Source organism: Panthera pardus, unplaced genomic scaffold (genome assembly GCF_024362965.1).
Source record: "Panthera pardus isolate Hobbes unplaced genomic scaffold, ASM2436296v1 HiC_scaffold_13, whole genome shotgun sequence".
Classification (NCBI taxonomy): domain Eukaryota; kingdom Metazoa; phylum Chordata; class Mammalia; order Carnivora; family Felidae; genus Panthera; species Panthera pardus.
In genome coordinates, this window is record NW_026526688.1 from 78,019,215 (window position 1) to 78,036,030 (window position 16,816).

At 35.5% G+C, this 16,816-nt stretch overlaps 1 protein-coding gene across 2 annotated transcripts in view; it reads left to right on the top strand.

The window, feature by feature from the left end:
- IQCM (IQ motif containing M) overlaps positions 1–15,049 on the top strand; it is a 454,074-nt gene extending 439,025 nt beyond the window's left edge. For both annotated transcript variants that reach the window (XM_019441304.2, XM_019441303.2), the window contains exon 14: positions 14,640–15,049. In XM_019441304.2, coding sequence (XP_019296849.2) covers positions 14,640–14,749 — 110 coding nt within the window. In that variant the 3' untranslated portion in view covers positions 14,750–15,049. The remainder of the gene's footprint in view (positions 1–14,639) is intronic.
- Positions 15,050–16,816: the final 1,767 nt, after the last annotated feature.

The following is a 16,816-nucleotide window of genomic DNA, read 5'->3' on the forward strand; positions in this document are numbered from 1 at the left end:
CATAGTGTTAGTATCAAGGATAAGTGAAAAAATACACGTAAAATGCTTATGTAGGTGTCTGACCCATTACTGTTATTGCTAATGCTGTTGTTTTTGTCGTATATGGGAGTCGGTGTATGATTACCTCACCTACACTGCTTGGGTTTGAAGTACAGTAATAGGATTTACTAACATTGTGTCTGTGGGAAATTTACTTAAAATTTCTGTGCCTCGGTTTCCTCCTGTATAAAATTGAGATTATAATGGTACTGTCACACAGAGTTGTGATAAGAAATAAATTAAATAGTACACATAAAGTGCTTAGAACAATGTCTGACACAGAATAAGATCCAGGGTATTTTTGAAAACATCTTACATTTCGTTATTGAATTTGCTTTAACATTATCAGTCTAGTCAACATTTTCTTTCTGAAGGTTTAACACAAGGCTTTCGTTTTTGCAGTCCTTCTGAGAAGAAACAGAATAAACCTATTCTATTTATTATATCTTATAGACACAGATTGCATTATAGTCTCGGGCATGAAACTGTCTAGACTGGTACACAATATTCATATGCTATCCAGATAGGATATGATGGATAGTATGTGTAGTTTTTTCACCACCAATACACTAGATGCCAATTTATAAAAATTCTAGGTGTAACGCCACTAATTTTGTCTCTCAAAAGCAAGGAACTGTGACAATAGAATAATTTTTTTTAAAAAGATGCACTTGAGGGTATGATTACAGATTGATTTTATTAAAGTTAAATTTGTTTATAAGGAAAAAATTAAGTTATAACTGGCAAATTTAAGAAAAAATATGTACTTTGGAGAACCACTCGGTTTAGTGGAAATTACTTTGTGATCAGAAAAACCCCCTTCATTCAAATAACCATTCTGCCTCTTACTGTCTGTGTGACTTGTTAACCTTTTTGGGCTGCAGCTTTCTCCATTCTAGTATGGAGCCAGCTTACAAGGTTCTTGGTAAAATTACCTTTCAATTTACAACTATCTTCATACCCAGAGGCTTAGTAGGCACATATTCTGGAATTCTTTTTATTCTAATATTTAGGGAACATTTTACATTAAATAATTATATTTTGAACCTAAAGCTTATTATTAGTAATGGATTCTATGACTTTATGACCCACGGTACAACTTTAGAGTAGAAAAGCAAATGTAATGCCATGTAAAGATAAATCAAAGAAATACGATTACACTTACAAATACTTGAAGCATCTTTATCTGAAAATGTATGTGCTACTCAATTGTGTTTTGACTGTGAGCTTTAGGCTCCGGTCAGCTCTGTGATTACCTCAGTGAAATGAAGCTCAAACGTTGATATTTGGTTCCTTCTCAATCTTGAACAAATTACTTAACCTGTTAGCTTCAGCTTCCTCATCTGTGAATAGGGATGATTAAAGCACTTACCATAGCGTCAAATAAGCAGCTAGTGCCCAGTAAGTTACAATAAATGTTAGCAGTTATTGCTATCATCATCATCATTATCATCATCATTAAGCATCTGTTACATGTTTCAAACTCTGATCGAGGGTTTCACTACTAAAGTATTTGATATGGAGAGACAGGTTAGTGAATCATTCCTCTGTTAAATATACTAAGTTATACCCCTATTTATAACTTGAGTTATAGACTGGTCATATTATTTTGACTTATAGATGTACATTTACTTTTAAAATATTTTTTGAATTTGAAAAATGATACAGTACAATGTTTAATGATAACAATTTAATATTTACTATACATTTTACTCATTTAACTCATTTACTGTGTGTGTTTTGCTCATATATTAACTCATTTATTCATCACAACTATAAATAGTAATATAGTCATTATCCCCATTTGAAAAATGTAAAAAATGAAGCAGAGAGAGAGGGTGTTTCAAGACCACATGGATGGTAAGCTGCAGATTGATAATTTAGACCTAGACAGTATAGTCTGGAGTTGGTCTTCACAACCATCATTTCATGCTGCCTGTCTAACTGAATCTCTGGAGTAATGCTGTTTGGGTGTTTATTCACAGTCCACCTCTTAATTGGGCAAGTTACTTAGCCCCTCTAAGCTGGATTTCCTTATCTATTCAATCATTATAACATTAGCAGTTACAATGTTAGAGTATTTTATTCTCTGAAATTAGTGGGTGTGGGAATAGACTGATTATTGCCTAAAAAATCAATCATAGTAGAAGAAAAGTGCCTTTCCAGAAACATACATGAAGGAGGTAGAGATGTAAGATAAGGGCAGCATTCCAAGAGTAGGTACACATTAACAGCATGGGAACAGAAGGAGAGAAATAGGGAAGGATCATGACCGTGGGGACATTTCTTGATGTTTAGATGAAAGAGAGGTATAAAGATAGATTTTTTAGCAGTTAGCATGTATGGTTAAATTTTAAGGTTACTGACCAAAGAGATTCGTAGGATTGATACAGGGGAGCACTAATACATAGAGAAACAAATAGAAAGAGACGGTTTTTAAAGGAAGTTTCAAATGGGTGTGCAAAAGTATTGACTGTCAAAAAGATGTCTAAAGATAACTTTAAAATAATTTTAAGAAGCTAGATTTGGGGCATATTATTATGGGACTGAGTAAGATTTAGAATTCATCATCATTGCTTCAGATTTTGCCAGAAATGGAATCTCATGGATCCATGACTTGTATTTGAGTTTCACTGTGGGATCTATAACCTGGAAATTTAAATCCAACTTTCTGCTCAGCATTAAAATTACTTTGTACTTGAGCCACAAATACATTTCACCATTTCTATTTTTCTGGTCAAAGGATAGCATAAAGGAGAAGGATGTCAACAAAACTGAACTTGCACCCATTATAATTTTGCTTAGAATGCCCTGTTCAAGACAAGATATGCCTAAAAGAGAAGCAAACCTATTCAGTACCATATAAATTTACTAAATTGAGGAAGTCTAAAGAAGTCCTTCATTAAATTTCCAATGGGATGTGAGTTTTAACCAAGTCTCAATGGAGACCTGGTTTCCGAAGAACTCAAAAATTCTTCTGTTCAAAGAATGTTCGTGTCAGATAAATGCGGATCTCTGTGAGTGTGAGAATGTTCTCACTGCTGTGAAACTTAGAATTAAACAAGTTTTTGTTGTTATTGTTGTTATTGCTTTTAATCATTGGTTCAGACTAATTATAGTTGTTTTAAAAAAAAAAAAAAAAACTCGAGAAATTCATGAGAGGTACCAAAGGGAGAAAAAGACTTGGTAGACATGGATAGAACACACTACTAAATCTCTAGAGATGGCCATCTTTGGAAGTAGAAGTGCTAAGTGTGAATCTAGAAGGCTTAGAATTGGGGCTTTTCATGAACTCAGCTCCACAAAATTCTTTCTGGGGTGCACTAACTCACTGCAAAATAGTTGCCAGATTCTCAGCCTGAAAATTAATTTCCATGATTTGTCAGCAATAGTAGAATGAATCTTAGAGAATGAGGATCAATTGGATCATGTTTGCATAGCAGCTTCATATGGTAAAGACATATTGACGAACCTTAGTTTTCATTATAAGTTCAGAGGCCCATCTGAGTTGTTGCTCATGACACCAACACGATATGAGGGGATAAAAGAAGTGCTTCCATTAGCCTCTGGCATCATGGAGCTTGGAAAGCTGAAAACTCTTGGAGACAGAAACACTGCAGGTGTACCTCAGCCCTTTGGAAGTGGGGACCTATCAAATGAGATCATGGTTGGTGGAGATAAGTGGGTTCTTCTATCCTGATCAGAGGATACTTAGAGCCAACTTTGGTCTTATATTAATCTTAATTATTTGCTTCCAGTGCGGCAAAGTCAATATTACTGTTAGATATTTCTCAGGTGTGGGACAAGTGCCTAGACTGCACAGCATTTTGGTAGTGTGAAGTGGCCCCACTTTGGCTTGGATGTGACAGAGCGACACCTAGTGGTAAAGTTTAACTGAGCATATTTGTTCTGTGAACATACCCAATTCTAAGCCTTTTCACAGATGTAGACACTGTATAGAAAGGGATTATATGATCAATAAATATGCTTACTCAGAAAGTGTAAGTGCCTCACTTCAAGGTCTGGGAGAAGGAAACTTAAGACGCTCTACCAGACTGAGTCTTTTGTTGTTGTTGTTTAAGTTTAATTTATTAGAGAGGGGAAGAGAGAGAGAGAGAGAGAGAGACAAAGGGCACAAGTGTGTGCACACACATGTGAGGGAGGGGCAGAGAGAGAGAGAGAGAGAGAGAGAGAGAATCCCAAGCAGGTTCCACACTGTCATCATAGAGCCCCGTGCTGCCACTGGGGTTCAAACCCACAAACCATGAAATCATGACTGGAGCCACAGTGGGATGCTTAACCCACTGAGTCACCCAGGCACCCCTCCACCAGACTGTCTTAACAAGATTTCCAGAGTCATGCTCATATGAGAAGGGAGAGGTGGAAGGGCAGGAAGACGGGCTGTTTTGGTAGACCTCTTGGAAACACTAGATAGGTTTATCTGATTTATCTAAGAAGAATGAACAAAATGAAGATTTTATATTTCTCGGAATTTCACTTGGTTATGTGTGTGGGTGGAAGAGGTAGCATTGTGTGTTAAAAACTAACTAGGAATTATATTTTCACTGGTTTTCACATCAGAATGCAGTCACATCAGTGGTAAATACAGAATGTGTCTATAGGAAGAAGTTAGAGGAAACAATATGGTGGTTCATTGGAAAAGGGTTGTTTGCTTATCTGGAAGTGGCATTCACAAAGCAAGTACACTTTAAAGAAAATAACAACAAAATACCCAGTAAATTAATAAATATCTGGCAGGGCAGATTGTGACAAACTAATCTCCATCTCAGTGGAGGAGGACAAAAAAGAAGAGAAAGGGGGATAATAATAGACACAATATAAGAATTTATGATACATTCAAATCTAAATCAAGTGCTTTATGTATATTTTCTTATTAGATTCCTATACTATTCCTTTGAAGTAGGTACTGATATTGTCTTCATTTTACAGATGAAGACATGCAAAGTCATCTTTCTTAACATCACAAAGGTGCTAAGCTAAAAACGCCAATATTTTAGTCTTTTAGTATTTTGGTCTTTCTGATCCCAAAGTTCATGCTCCTGGCAAATGTCACAAGAATTTTTATCACTTCTTGGTGAGATATTGACCATTCTGCTTTGAAAAGTTTGTCCATTAAATGTCCTTATCTAAATCCTGTTAAGATCAATTGGATTTCAATTAGAATGCAATAGATTACAACATACATGGTTTAAACCTTCTTTGCTCTTTTCCATTGTGCACATATATTGGAATACTTTAATTTTTTTGTGATTGTTTCTTTTCAGAGGCAGTTCAGCAATTTGAATCTTCACTCTGCTGTTGTCCTAATGTAGATTAAAATGAATAATGAAGCACTTGAGTATTTTCTGATAGATTATTGTAATAATACCATACCATTTTCATTTTGTTGTTGTTGTTTTATTTTGTTTTGTGTTGTTTACTGGCTTCTTGGAGTTCGTTTTCTGCATGGTACAAGGCACGCCGTTGCAGGGTATCAGAAAGGCTTGTGTTTGGCTTGCATAGTAAAGAGAGGGCTTCTCTCAACTTCCTTTTTGGTATTTTGCCATTTTGCCACAAGAGAACCCAACTGTTTCTGCTTGCTGCAGACTGCCTCATCTATGGGGAGGGGAGTGGAGAGGCTCTGATGAACCTCGCACCTCCTGAAGCCTGGTGGCTTATGGGGGCCTCTCAGGATTGGGGCACTCCTTTTGACAAGGAGTTGGAGAACAAATGATGCTCAAAAGAGGTACTAAGTTGGAAAACATCCAGGGTGAAATGCATTTGGACGTATTTTTTTTTCTAGTTTTTAAGATGTGAGTTCTCTGGATGGGCCTCCTCGTTATGTTAATCTCATGTATTTGTTTGGAATATTAAGATCTTGCCTTGATTCCCTCCTACAACCTCCCCAGAAAAAATGATCTACCTCAGCTTAGAGAAATTTCATATTTGTGCCTTTTTTACACAGATTGTATAGTCTTTGGCTTTTATTACTTTATCTTTTTATAACACTTTTAAAAATATGATGAAGAATTTCCAATTGAAAACTCTAAAATTCCTCTTGTTGTTTTCATCTTTCATGTCTTTGCTTTGAAGCTGTGTCACTTAGCCATTGAGCAGAGAATGAGATATGGGTAATGGAGGCAGTCCTAGCCACTATTATATGATGCTGGCGAAAGGGCTCTTATTGAGAGTGGATTTCTTGTAGTTGGGCCTGAAAGATCCAAAGAAAGTTTCTAACAAGGTAGAAGTGGCTGGTATGCTTTGTCTTAGTAGTTATGAGCACTGAGTACTTGGAAAAAAGAACTTGTCCCAGGCATCTATTAAAGGATAACACACTAAGGCCAAATACATTCTGTTCCAAATATAAGGATAACACCATATTAAAAATTCAGAATTCTATTCCCATAGTTTATTACATAAAGACTTCTAGGGAAAAATTATATAATAATATCAATAGATACTAAAAGTAGCAATTGAGAAAATTCAACAATGAGTCCAATCAACCAATTAGTCAATCAATAATCAATTTACAAGGAAATCTAAAGAACTACATATTTAAGGTAGGAGCAAGAAAGATACTCAATAAGGAATATAAAACAGAAGAAAAATGACTTTCGTTTTATAAAAATTTCAAAACTTTTCTATGAAAAAGTACCATAAACAAACCTATTTTTAAAAATTGATTTGGAGTAGAATTGCATTTTATGAGACAGAGGTTTAATATGTTGAACTGTTTAAAATTGAGCAAAAAAGGATAATCTAATAGCAAAATAGACAAAAGATGTAGAGAAACCACTCACAAAAAATCCAAAAGTCGTTGAATATATGCAAAGTTGCTCAGTCACTAGAAGATGAGGAAACTCAATGGATTAGCAGCTTTTAGACTGGTCACGATTAAAACAAAGCAAGTAAAACAATAATGCCTATTGTGGCTAGGTTATGAGCAAAGAAGTATTGGCACACATTGCTGGTATAAATTGCATTTCATCCTGTTTTAGAAAGCATGTTTGGCAATATCAATTAAAATTAAAATATAAATACTTTTGACTCTGCACTACATCTTGGGAATCTGTCACATGGAAATGACAGTGCTACTAAATACATAAGCATGCTTATTTTAAGCATTATTTTTATTTGGGAAAACTGAGGAGCAAAGTAAATGCTAATCAATAAAGCAACATTATGATCCATTCACATCACAAAATACTATGCACCACTTAAAATAATGAATTAGAGCTATACTGGTTAGCATGGAAAGATTTCCATCAATTCTTCTTGAGTGAAGAAAGCAAAATATGTATAATATGATGAAAATTTTGTAAAAAAAAATAAGCATTATCAAAATTATTGAACACTCATTAATCTGCAAGACACTATTTTAGAGATTAATGCAGTGACACAAAAATTATATTACCTGATATTTTGAAGAAGGACAAATGATGCTCAAGGGATGTACTAAGTAAAAAGGCAAAAGAATTATATAATGTAACATAGACCTGCTTTAAAAATGAATGATTTAAATAGTGCTATGGTTTCCAGTGAGTTATTATAAAAGGTTCTGCAATTCATATGTGTATCAAAAATTACCTATATAGCCCAATGAGTCATGTTAGTATTATGAGTCTTAGTTTCTTTTTTAAAATTTTTTTTAATGTTTTTTATTTTTGAGAGAGAAAGGCAGAGTGTGAGTGGGGGAGGGGCAGAGAGAGAGGGAGACACAGAATCTGAAGCAGGCTCCAGGCTCTGAGCTGTCAGCACAGAGCCCGATGCGGGGCGTGAACTCACAGACCACAAGATCATGACCTGAGTGGAAGTCGGATGCTTAACCGACTGAGCCACACAGGCGCCCCTGAGTTTCTTATAATAATATTAATGACAGCATCTGGTATTGGTAGAAAGAGAATTTGAGATAATATAAGTAAAGCACTCAGCACTGTGCCTGGCAAAGAATGAATGTACATTAAATGGAAGCTATCCTTCTCATTGTCAATATTATTGTTTTTCAAATGCTGAGGTTGTGTATTTTTTTGAAAGAATAGCAGAGGTGAAGCGCCCTTCTCATCACATCACATTAGCAAGAACATGCTACCAATATGAATTATTTCTCGTGATATTAACCTCGATCAACGGGCCAAGATAGTGTTTGTCTGGTTCCTCCATTTGCTATAAATTACTTTCTCCCCATCCACCCTCTGCAATCTTTTTTTTTTTGAAAGTCCATAACTAAATCCAGCTCACACTCAAGGAAGTATGAATGAGATATTAAACATTTTCTCTGGGAAGTGGGAATATCTACATAAATTATAAAGAATTCTTATGTAATGAAGATTTTTTTCTCCCCTATTTATTCAATCATTTATTTACATGTACTCCTGTATATTTCATTTATACTTTAAGTTATAATCTAATACTGCATTCTTTTGTTGTTGCTATTTTTCAGATTATTCCAGCTTTAGACATTGGGTGCTTTTTCACGTAGACTCCTGAGTCCCTGTGACATGCTCCTGTCCTTTTGTTTTTTGAGCACTTCCTTACTTTCTGACATTACAAGATTCTGAAGGTTCATCTTATATTGTCCCTGCCTTGGCCCTAGAGCCAGCCATTTCTCCAGGGACTCTTGGTTCCTTTTATTGGAGAGTAGTCTTAAGAAACCAAAATCTGGGCACTGGGATGTGTTCATTGTTACTGAGGTCTCCAGCCTCCCTCAGTAGACAGATCTAAGAAATATATATATATATAATATGATTCTTGGATTACTAACCCAAGTTTGTAAACATAATTATTTCTCTATGTATCTATCTGCATCTATCCATTTGCATTTTTCATTAGCTTCCAGTTTCTAGGCAAAACATTGTTTTTTCAAGTTACTTAGGTCAGCTCTTTTTCCCTTACCCCATTCCATAAGTGGATATCACTTGTGATGAAACTCATATTTTCTGATTGCACAGCAAGTAGAGTTTCATACTCAAGTTTTTCACATAGAAAATATTTCCCTGTTAGTAACCAGACTGCTTTCCTCTTAGTAATCTGTAAGCTACATCTCTAACTTGTGTGTTTTTATTCCAGTCTTGTTGCTTATATATACCATCAACTTTTGTCCTTCTTTCTTACTTAGTCTTTGCCAGGCCCCCACCTATAATAGGGCTGCTCTCCTGTTTCTTTTCATCTTATGAGAGATATCCTCACTGTGACCTCTTTTCTCTGATGGCCTCCTGAGATGTAACTCTTGTGCCTGGACCTTGGGAACCTTGGGACCTTAGGAACCATTCATTGGCATTCAGCCTTAGCATCTGCCTTAGCCCCAGTAGAGAAGTGCATCTACTTGATTCTCTCCCTGTCCTGACCTCTGGCCTCCTCCAGTCAGCCAGTCTTCTCAGAATTCCCATTCCCACTTAGAAATCTCTACAATCTCAATGGCTCTCCTCATACCACATTGGGCTGCAATTTGTTCTGGGATGCTGCATAACCCTTACCTAGACCCTCCCCACAGCTACTGTCACAGCACCATATTGGCCACTTGGCTTTGTGTTTCAGAAGAATCATGGCCCCTTCAACAAAACTCCTTTACTCCTAAATCTTTCCACAAACTCTAAGTGCTTTCTGTCATTGAGATTTCCATTTTCCATTCCCTCAGGGCAAGGTACAAGGGGAAAGGCTGCCTGGCCCTTTCTCATGAGAGCATCAATAACTTTTCTTTTGTTCCCCTCCAGTTTGCTAGTCCAATTCTTTTTCACTTTTTAGGTTTATTTATTTATTTTGAAAGGCAGGGGAAGTGCAAAGAGAGGGAGAGAGAATCCCAAGCAGTTTCCATACCTAGTGCAGAGCCCAATGCAGGGCTTGATCTCACGATGGTGAGATCATGACCTAAGCAGAAATCAAGAGTCGGATGCTTAACTGACTGAGCCACCCAGGTGCTCCTGTTTTATATATATTTTTTATAGATTACAAAGAGGAACCCAACTATTTAAAAACTCAATAATGGAATATTTGTTACCTATTTACATAATTTTTCCTTGTTTCAAACTGGTAAGTGTCAGAAATGAGGTGATTTATTTTGTCACCCTCAAGGAAACCATTACTATTGCCTGAATGGCAGAACCAGGAGCTAAGAGGGATGAAGAGTCGAAAGCCAACCTTTAATATTTCAAAACAATATCCAACCACATATATGCACACATATGTATATGTAGATACATGTATAGTCACAAAGGTAGTCACATAGAATTTTCTACCTACTTTTATGCAATCTGTTATTTCTTTGAAAGCAGTCCTCATAACTGGTTATTTCTAGGATGTCTCACATGTGCTCATAAATACCCAACTCTAGGCTAAAAATAGACTTCTACACTCTGCTGTCACTCTGAAGTGCAGGAAGCCTAGCAAAGGTGTCTTGCTGCTGCCATTTCTGTCAGCACCTATACAGGCCATGCCATGCTGATTCCAACCTGCAGAAGGAAAAACTTCTCCCTTGGACTTTGAACCACCGTTACCTCAATCTCAGTATTGATGCCTTGTGCTCTCATCATCCCAAGGGCATGGTGTAGTAAAACAGCTTTTTCAGTTCCCTTGTCATTTTCTCACTGGGGCCTTTCTCCCACAAAGTATCTCCCACAGAGTATCCAGATGGGGGGTGGGGGGGCCGTGGGGGGGAGAGGGAAGAGATGGATAGGGAATAAGGAAGTGGAAAGTCAAAGCAAAATCATCTTAGCAAGAGGCAATTCAAATTACGTAAATATACCCATCCCTGCCAGCTGCCACTGTCTTCCTAGACCAAGACGGAATATTCAGCTAACTCTTCCTGTATTAAGAGATTTTCCCCAAGAGGATTTCTTGCTTTCTTTACAGAAAGGTCCTTGGAGGATTTGTTCTGCCAGTCTTCTGGACATACACCTGTTTGAAATTCTAAAGTGCACAACATGCAGGTTCAAACTTGGACCCTGCCATATACTAGCATCAAATGTAACAACTTAAATATGTCCTTAATTGTTTGTCATCTAGGACTATATTTGTGCTATTTATAGGCTCTGATAATCTTGCTGGTGGGCAGGGCTGTGATACCATGTTAGGTAGTTGCTTTCATTTATTTTTTCTAACTAAATCTCTATGAGTAACATAAAATTACTGGGTTTTGTTTGTTTATTGTTTTTGATTTGTTTGTGGGTTAGGAAATGAAGACTCAGAAAGGTCTAAGCTGGTGCCCTCTACATCACCTCATAACACTTAGCATGACCCTGCACAAACAGGGTTCTACTGATACTCAGTGACATAAATGTATATTTTACTTTTTACATAATCCACATTCATTTTCTTTCCAAGTTCCTTTCAAAGGTTCATTTTGAAGCATTCACAGGAGGTAGCCAATAGTGTAGAATGATACATATGCTTGAAGAGGTCAGAGAGATTGCATGAAAAATAATGAAATAGATTTGTGAACCTGAAAGTCTGGAGGTGGTTAAAAAGAAAACAGAGGGCAAAGCATACTTTCAATCTTTGAGAAAATTTTAGTATCCTTTCCTAAAAATGCAGCTAATGAAATGCATATTTTCAGCATATTATCTATTTAATTTGAATAATTCTCCAATTTGAATCATTTCTTTAAATTATTGAAGTATAAACAAAGATATCTAACTCATGATTATTTATTCATTACAATAAAAATGACTTTCTATTATATATTGCAATCTAGAAACTTGAAGACCTCTAACATTGTTATTTTTACATAAATGGTATGTTCTGTTGAAAATATGGATAAACAAACAGAACTAAAGCTAAATTATATTTCCACTCACTATTAACATGTTGCTCTTTTAATATTGTGGGTGTTGCCCCACGCATATAATTTTTTTAAAAAACTGGGATTATTTTGTGGGTACTGCTTTGTAATCTGTTTTTCCATTTAAAATAACTTTGTAACATATAGGCATTTGATAATGTATGTTTTTGTGATGTATTTTAAAAGCCTTGGTTGAAGTTGCTTTCTTAAGTTGCTTTCTTCTATAGGGGTTTTTCCAACAACAGGGGTTTGTTGGCAGACCAACAAACTCTACACTTACTGAAATTTTTTTGGACCACACAGGTGACATGAACTGGAACATCAAACCAGGGCCAGGCTTGGGGTTCAGTTGTATCTACCAGCCTCACAGAGATAGGAAAGTTCCCTGGATGTTTTTCTTTGAAGTGTTCTTTTCCTTTTCCTTTCCCCACCACCCCACCCTCCACTCTCCTTCCTTTTCCTCCCCTTCCCTCCTCTCCTCTTCCCTCCCCTTCCCTTCCTTTCCCAGATGCTCACCCTTCCCCCGTCCTTCTCTTTCTTCCCCTCTGCTTCCCTTCCTATTCTTTCCATGCCCTGCTCTGCTCTGCCCACCTCTCCCCTCCCTTCCCTTCCCTTCCCTTCCTTTTCTTTCCCTTCCCTTCCTTCTCTCTTTTTTAACATCATTCTGCCTACTCTGATGCTGTATCCCTCTAGGGCCCCACCCCTTCATTGTGGTCTCCTGATGAACTCCCCATTTTGAATGGACCATATGCTTTATCTCCTGTCCCCACTCCCCTCATAAGGCTGAATAAAGTTCAGGTATCCAGGGTTCTGCAGAAAACCTCAGTCCAAAAAAACAAAACAAAACAAAACTGATTTTGGCACTCAAATATCCACTATAGATTACTATTTTACTTTCTTTTTGGCCTCTGCATTTTCCTACTTCTCTGCCAGCTTAGCAATGCAGTTAAAATACATATAATATTTTATTCAAGATTTGACTTGTTTTAATCAAAAGGATTGTTCTCTGCTATATGATGAAAATGAAGGTCAAGGATATTTACTTTGAAAGGTTAAAAATATATCATGTATACTTATATTTTTATTCTTCCTAAAATTAAATGATCCTTTATTTAATTGAAACATTTATAAAATAATGGATTATAAAATTTAGGATTCCACTCCTATTCCCACTCCTGATCACCAACTAGGATTCTGGTCATCCGTGTGTGAATTTTTCCCTTACACCAACAAGTAATTCTTGGATACTAACTGGGTGTCCTGGATCCATCTCTCATCCAGCAGCCACCCAAGAGTTCACTCAGAGTCACTTCATTAGGGCAAAAGATGCTCCTAGTGCTTTTATCACTTAGAAAATTACAAAGGTTTTAGTAGTTCAGTGCCAAGAATCAGAAGGCAGAGACCAATATATTTTTTCTATTATCTCACATAATTGTTAGTGAAATATCTTTATAAAGGTTATACATTATAACATCATGGTGTATGTAATCACAATACAGCAACTGTATCTTGAATATTTATGAAGTATCAGACATATCTTTTTTTTAAACTAATAGACTTTATTGTTTTAGGAGTTTTAGGATTATAGAAATATTGGTGGAAAGTAGAAAGTGCTCCCATATACCTCCTTACACCCCCTTCTCCCATTTCTAATTATTAACACCTTGCATTAGTATGGTATATTTATTATAAATAAAAGGTAAATATTAATACATTATTAAACATATGTCTTTTGATATATGGTTTTTTTGGATCCTTTCAACAACTGAACAAGATAGATATTATCCCCACTTCAAAAATAAGGAAACTAAGGTTGAGCACTAAGTCTGGATTCACTGAAAAATGTGTAGAAACAAGATCTTGGACCATTATCTTCACTATTTTTTCTATTTTCAGTAATTTGAGAAATCCTATATTTTAACTGTCTTCTGTCTGATGAAATGTATGGTTGGTATTGTATATAATTAAAAAACATTCACAACAGGAAATCATTTTTTTCCTGAGATCTTATCTTTAGAACTAACATGCTTATCTTATATAACTACTAGATTAGAACACCAGTTGGTGGCTACCAACAATCACAATTGGAATGATAATTACTAATTATTTTATAAATACTCCAAATGTGGTATAATTTATTTATGTTATTAGAAGCCTTGGTATTTGTCTAATGGCAATATAGATAACATAAAACAGCAACAGTGCCCTGATACTTCTTTTGCAACACATCAAGTCATTAAATTCCTTGTAGTAACGTGGATTGTTCTCCTCATAACTTAAACTATTTTTTGGTTGTTTTTGCTTCATAACAGCAATAGGTCCTGAAAGGCAAAAACATACTACCATATCTGTAAATTAGTGTGTGTATCATGGTAGACACATTAAATCTATGGCTTTTGTTTCTCATTTGGAAAGTCATTTTATCCAAAGATGAATCTAGTACAAGCAATCTATGTAAATAGTTTACATTGATTTGAATACCCATATCAGAACTGAGTATGTTGTATTGTAAAAAATAATAATAATACTGTTGCTCTTATGATCAAACATATGCTGCATCTAACTTATTTGAAGTACACTGTATGTTGGGATCCAGGTTCTGTCATCCCTTCTCTCAGCTGTTTGGTTTTATAGTAACTCTTGCTGAGTCTCTTGTCATGATATATAATGTAGTACAATATACCTGAAAGAAATGTGTCCAACTCAAACTTTTTAATGTTCTAGAACAACTATAATTTATTTCCTATAATATTTTATGATTTCAAAAGCATGGCACATTGTCATATTATTTGAAAATATATTAATGTAGTATATATTTGTCTTATAGTGAACGGACATCCAATACTCAAAAGAGCTAACATCCGGATTGTTGGAAAGTTAGTATCCAGATCTATAAGAGAAAGGAAAATGAGACATTTATCAAAAGAAGTAGAATAATGTTTCAACACAATGTTATTATCTTAAGAGTTGAACCTTTCTACCCAAAGATACATTAACATCGACCATGGATTAATTATATATCAACAGGAAAAAATGACAAGCATCTTTGGATATCAAAAGAAGGATTTCAACAAGTCAGTTTATAATTTCAAAATATCTTTGGATGAACCATTCACTGGCTCTTCTTCACTAAAAGCTACTCTTATCATAATGAAGTTGAAACCTCTTAGTGTCAAGTGTTCCTTTCGTTGAACTTTAATTTATGTTGTTCCATTACCAATAAATGCCATAAAGAGACTTTACAATTTTTGTTTCTAAAAACTCTCTTAAATTTTTTGGAAATTGTTTCTCAAAATGTATTTTAAACTATATGACTTTATTAGTGTAGTCTAGTATTATTTTTCCCTATTGTCATTCCTCACTTGTGAAAAACTGGAAGTCAACATATAGTGTTCCTGAGTTGCTTGCCTTAGTTCAGAAAGGATTTGAGGCACAGTTGGACAACACCAGTTTCTTAAGAATCTTGCATTTAATATTATCTGTCTATCTATCTATCCATCCATCCATCCATCCATCCTTCCATCCATCAGGTTATCTATCAATTCTTCCCTCCTCTACTTCCTCCTTCTGAATGCAGTTGGAGAAATAAGTGAAGGAACAGAATGTGTACCTAACATAGAGACTAGATATGAATAGAGGTGGGAACTACATGTGTTTCATTTTTTCGGTTCTTACCTGTGATCTGTGACTTCTGTAATCAACTCTGGTTTAAGAATAAAATCTCTCTCAGGATACTTGATTCAGTAAAGTTTACTGTAGAACCCATGTGGAAGTTATTAGAATAAAATGTTTAGAAAAGCCAGTTACAAAAATCATGTTAAGTCAGGGCCTCACCAAAACCAGAACCAAGCTGGGCTAAAAAACATGCTAATCCTCTAACCAGAAAATGTTTTCAGTAAAACACTTGATGGGGGTGGGGCTAGAGGTGGGGAGGGGTGAGGGTAAATGATTACAAGCTAAAATATACACATTAGCTTATTTGTGAAATTAAATTATCCAAATTCTCCCTGTTGGTAATTGAAAGTGTTTCATTTTAAAGAAAAACATTTTTCTTTATTTCAAGACTAAAAAAATCTGGAAAGCGCACAATAAAAAAAGAAAAAAAAGAAAAGAAAAAAATCACACATGAGTTGAGTTCCAGTGTGGTAACAGATCATCAGCCTGCTCCTTTTTATAGCATTATTAGGATGAAAATTTGGCTGGATTTCTGCTACCACTATTCAAGAAAAAATTGGGAGCAAAACCATAGAATTATAATGAAAGGCACCTACAAACTAAAATACAGGATTTCCTAATGAGTGTTGTGTAATGGGTGTCACTATTTCAAATGGCAAATATATTTATAAGAGAAAACAATTAATAGAAAAAAGCATCAATTTACCCTGTAAAAATAAAACATAAAAATTAAGGTATGATTATGACAGTTGGGGGCAGAATATAGAAGTTTATTTTTCCTTTAACAAAATGTGATAATTGTTCTTATCTCCTGTTTCCCACATTTGACTATTATTCTTTATTTTTAGCAAACTGAGGTAGGGCTACTGAATGTCTTTTAGAGATGTGATCCTACATTAAAGTTCAGTGACAATATGTCACTGTGGAGCTGCAGGAGACAGCGTAAGGTCAGGGAAAAGAAGCCTTCACTTCTCAATAGTTAGTTTCTATATAAAAATTGGCACTTGGTGCTCATCAAAGAACAAGAAATATTGGATATGCTCTAAATGTCCATTGTGTTTTTGAGCCAACTACCTGATGGAAGTCATCACTTATATGTAAATGAACTGTCAATGGCTTGCTACTGTTGGCAGTCACTGGACTGTGAAGGGTATGTCTTAATAAGAACCGAAGCTCTTCACAGACTTTGATTTACTGGAAATAAAATAGAAAAGTCCTCTGAGACTACAAAGGACACTTGTTTCAGATAAAACGTCTAGACAGTAGCAATATATTTGGGCCTTTTATTATAGCAAAACTGCAAATTAGAATGGAGTGGTGAGAAAGTTC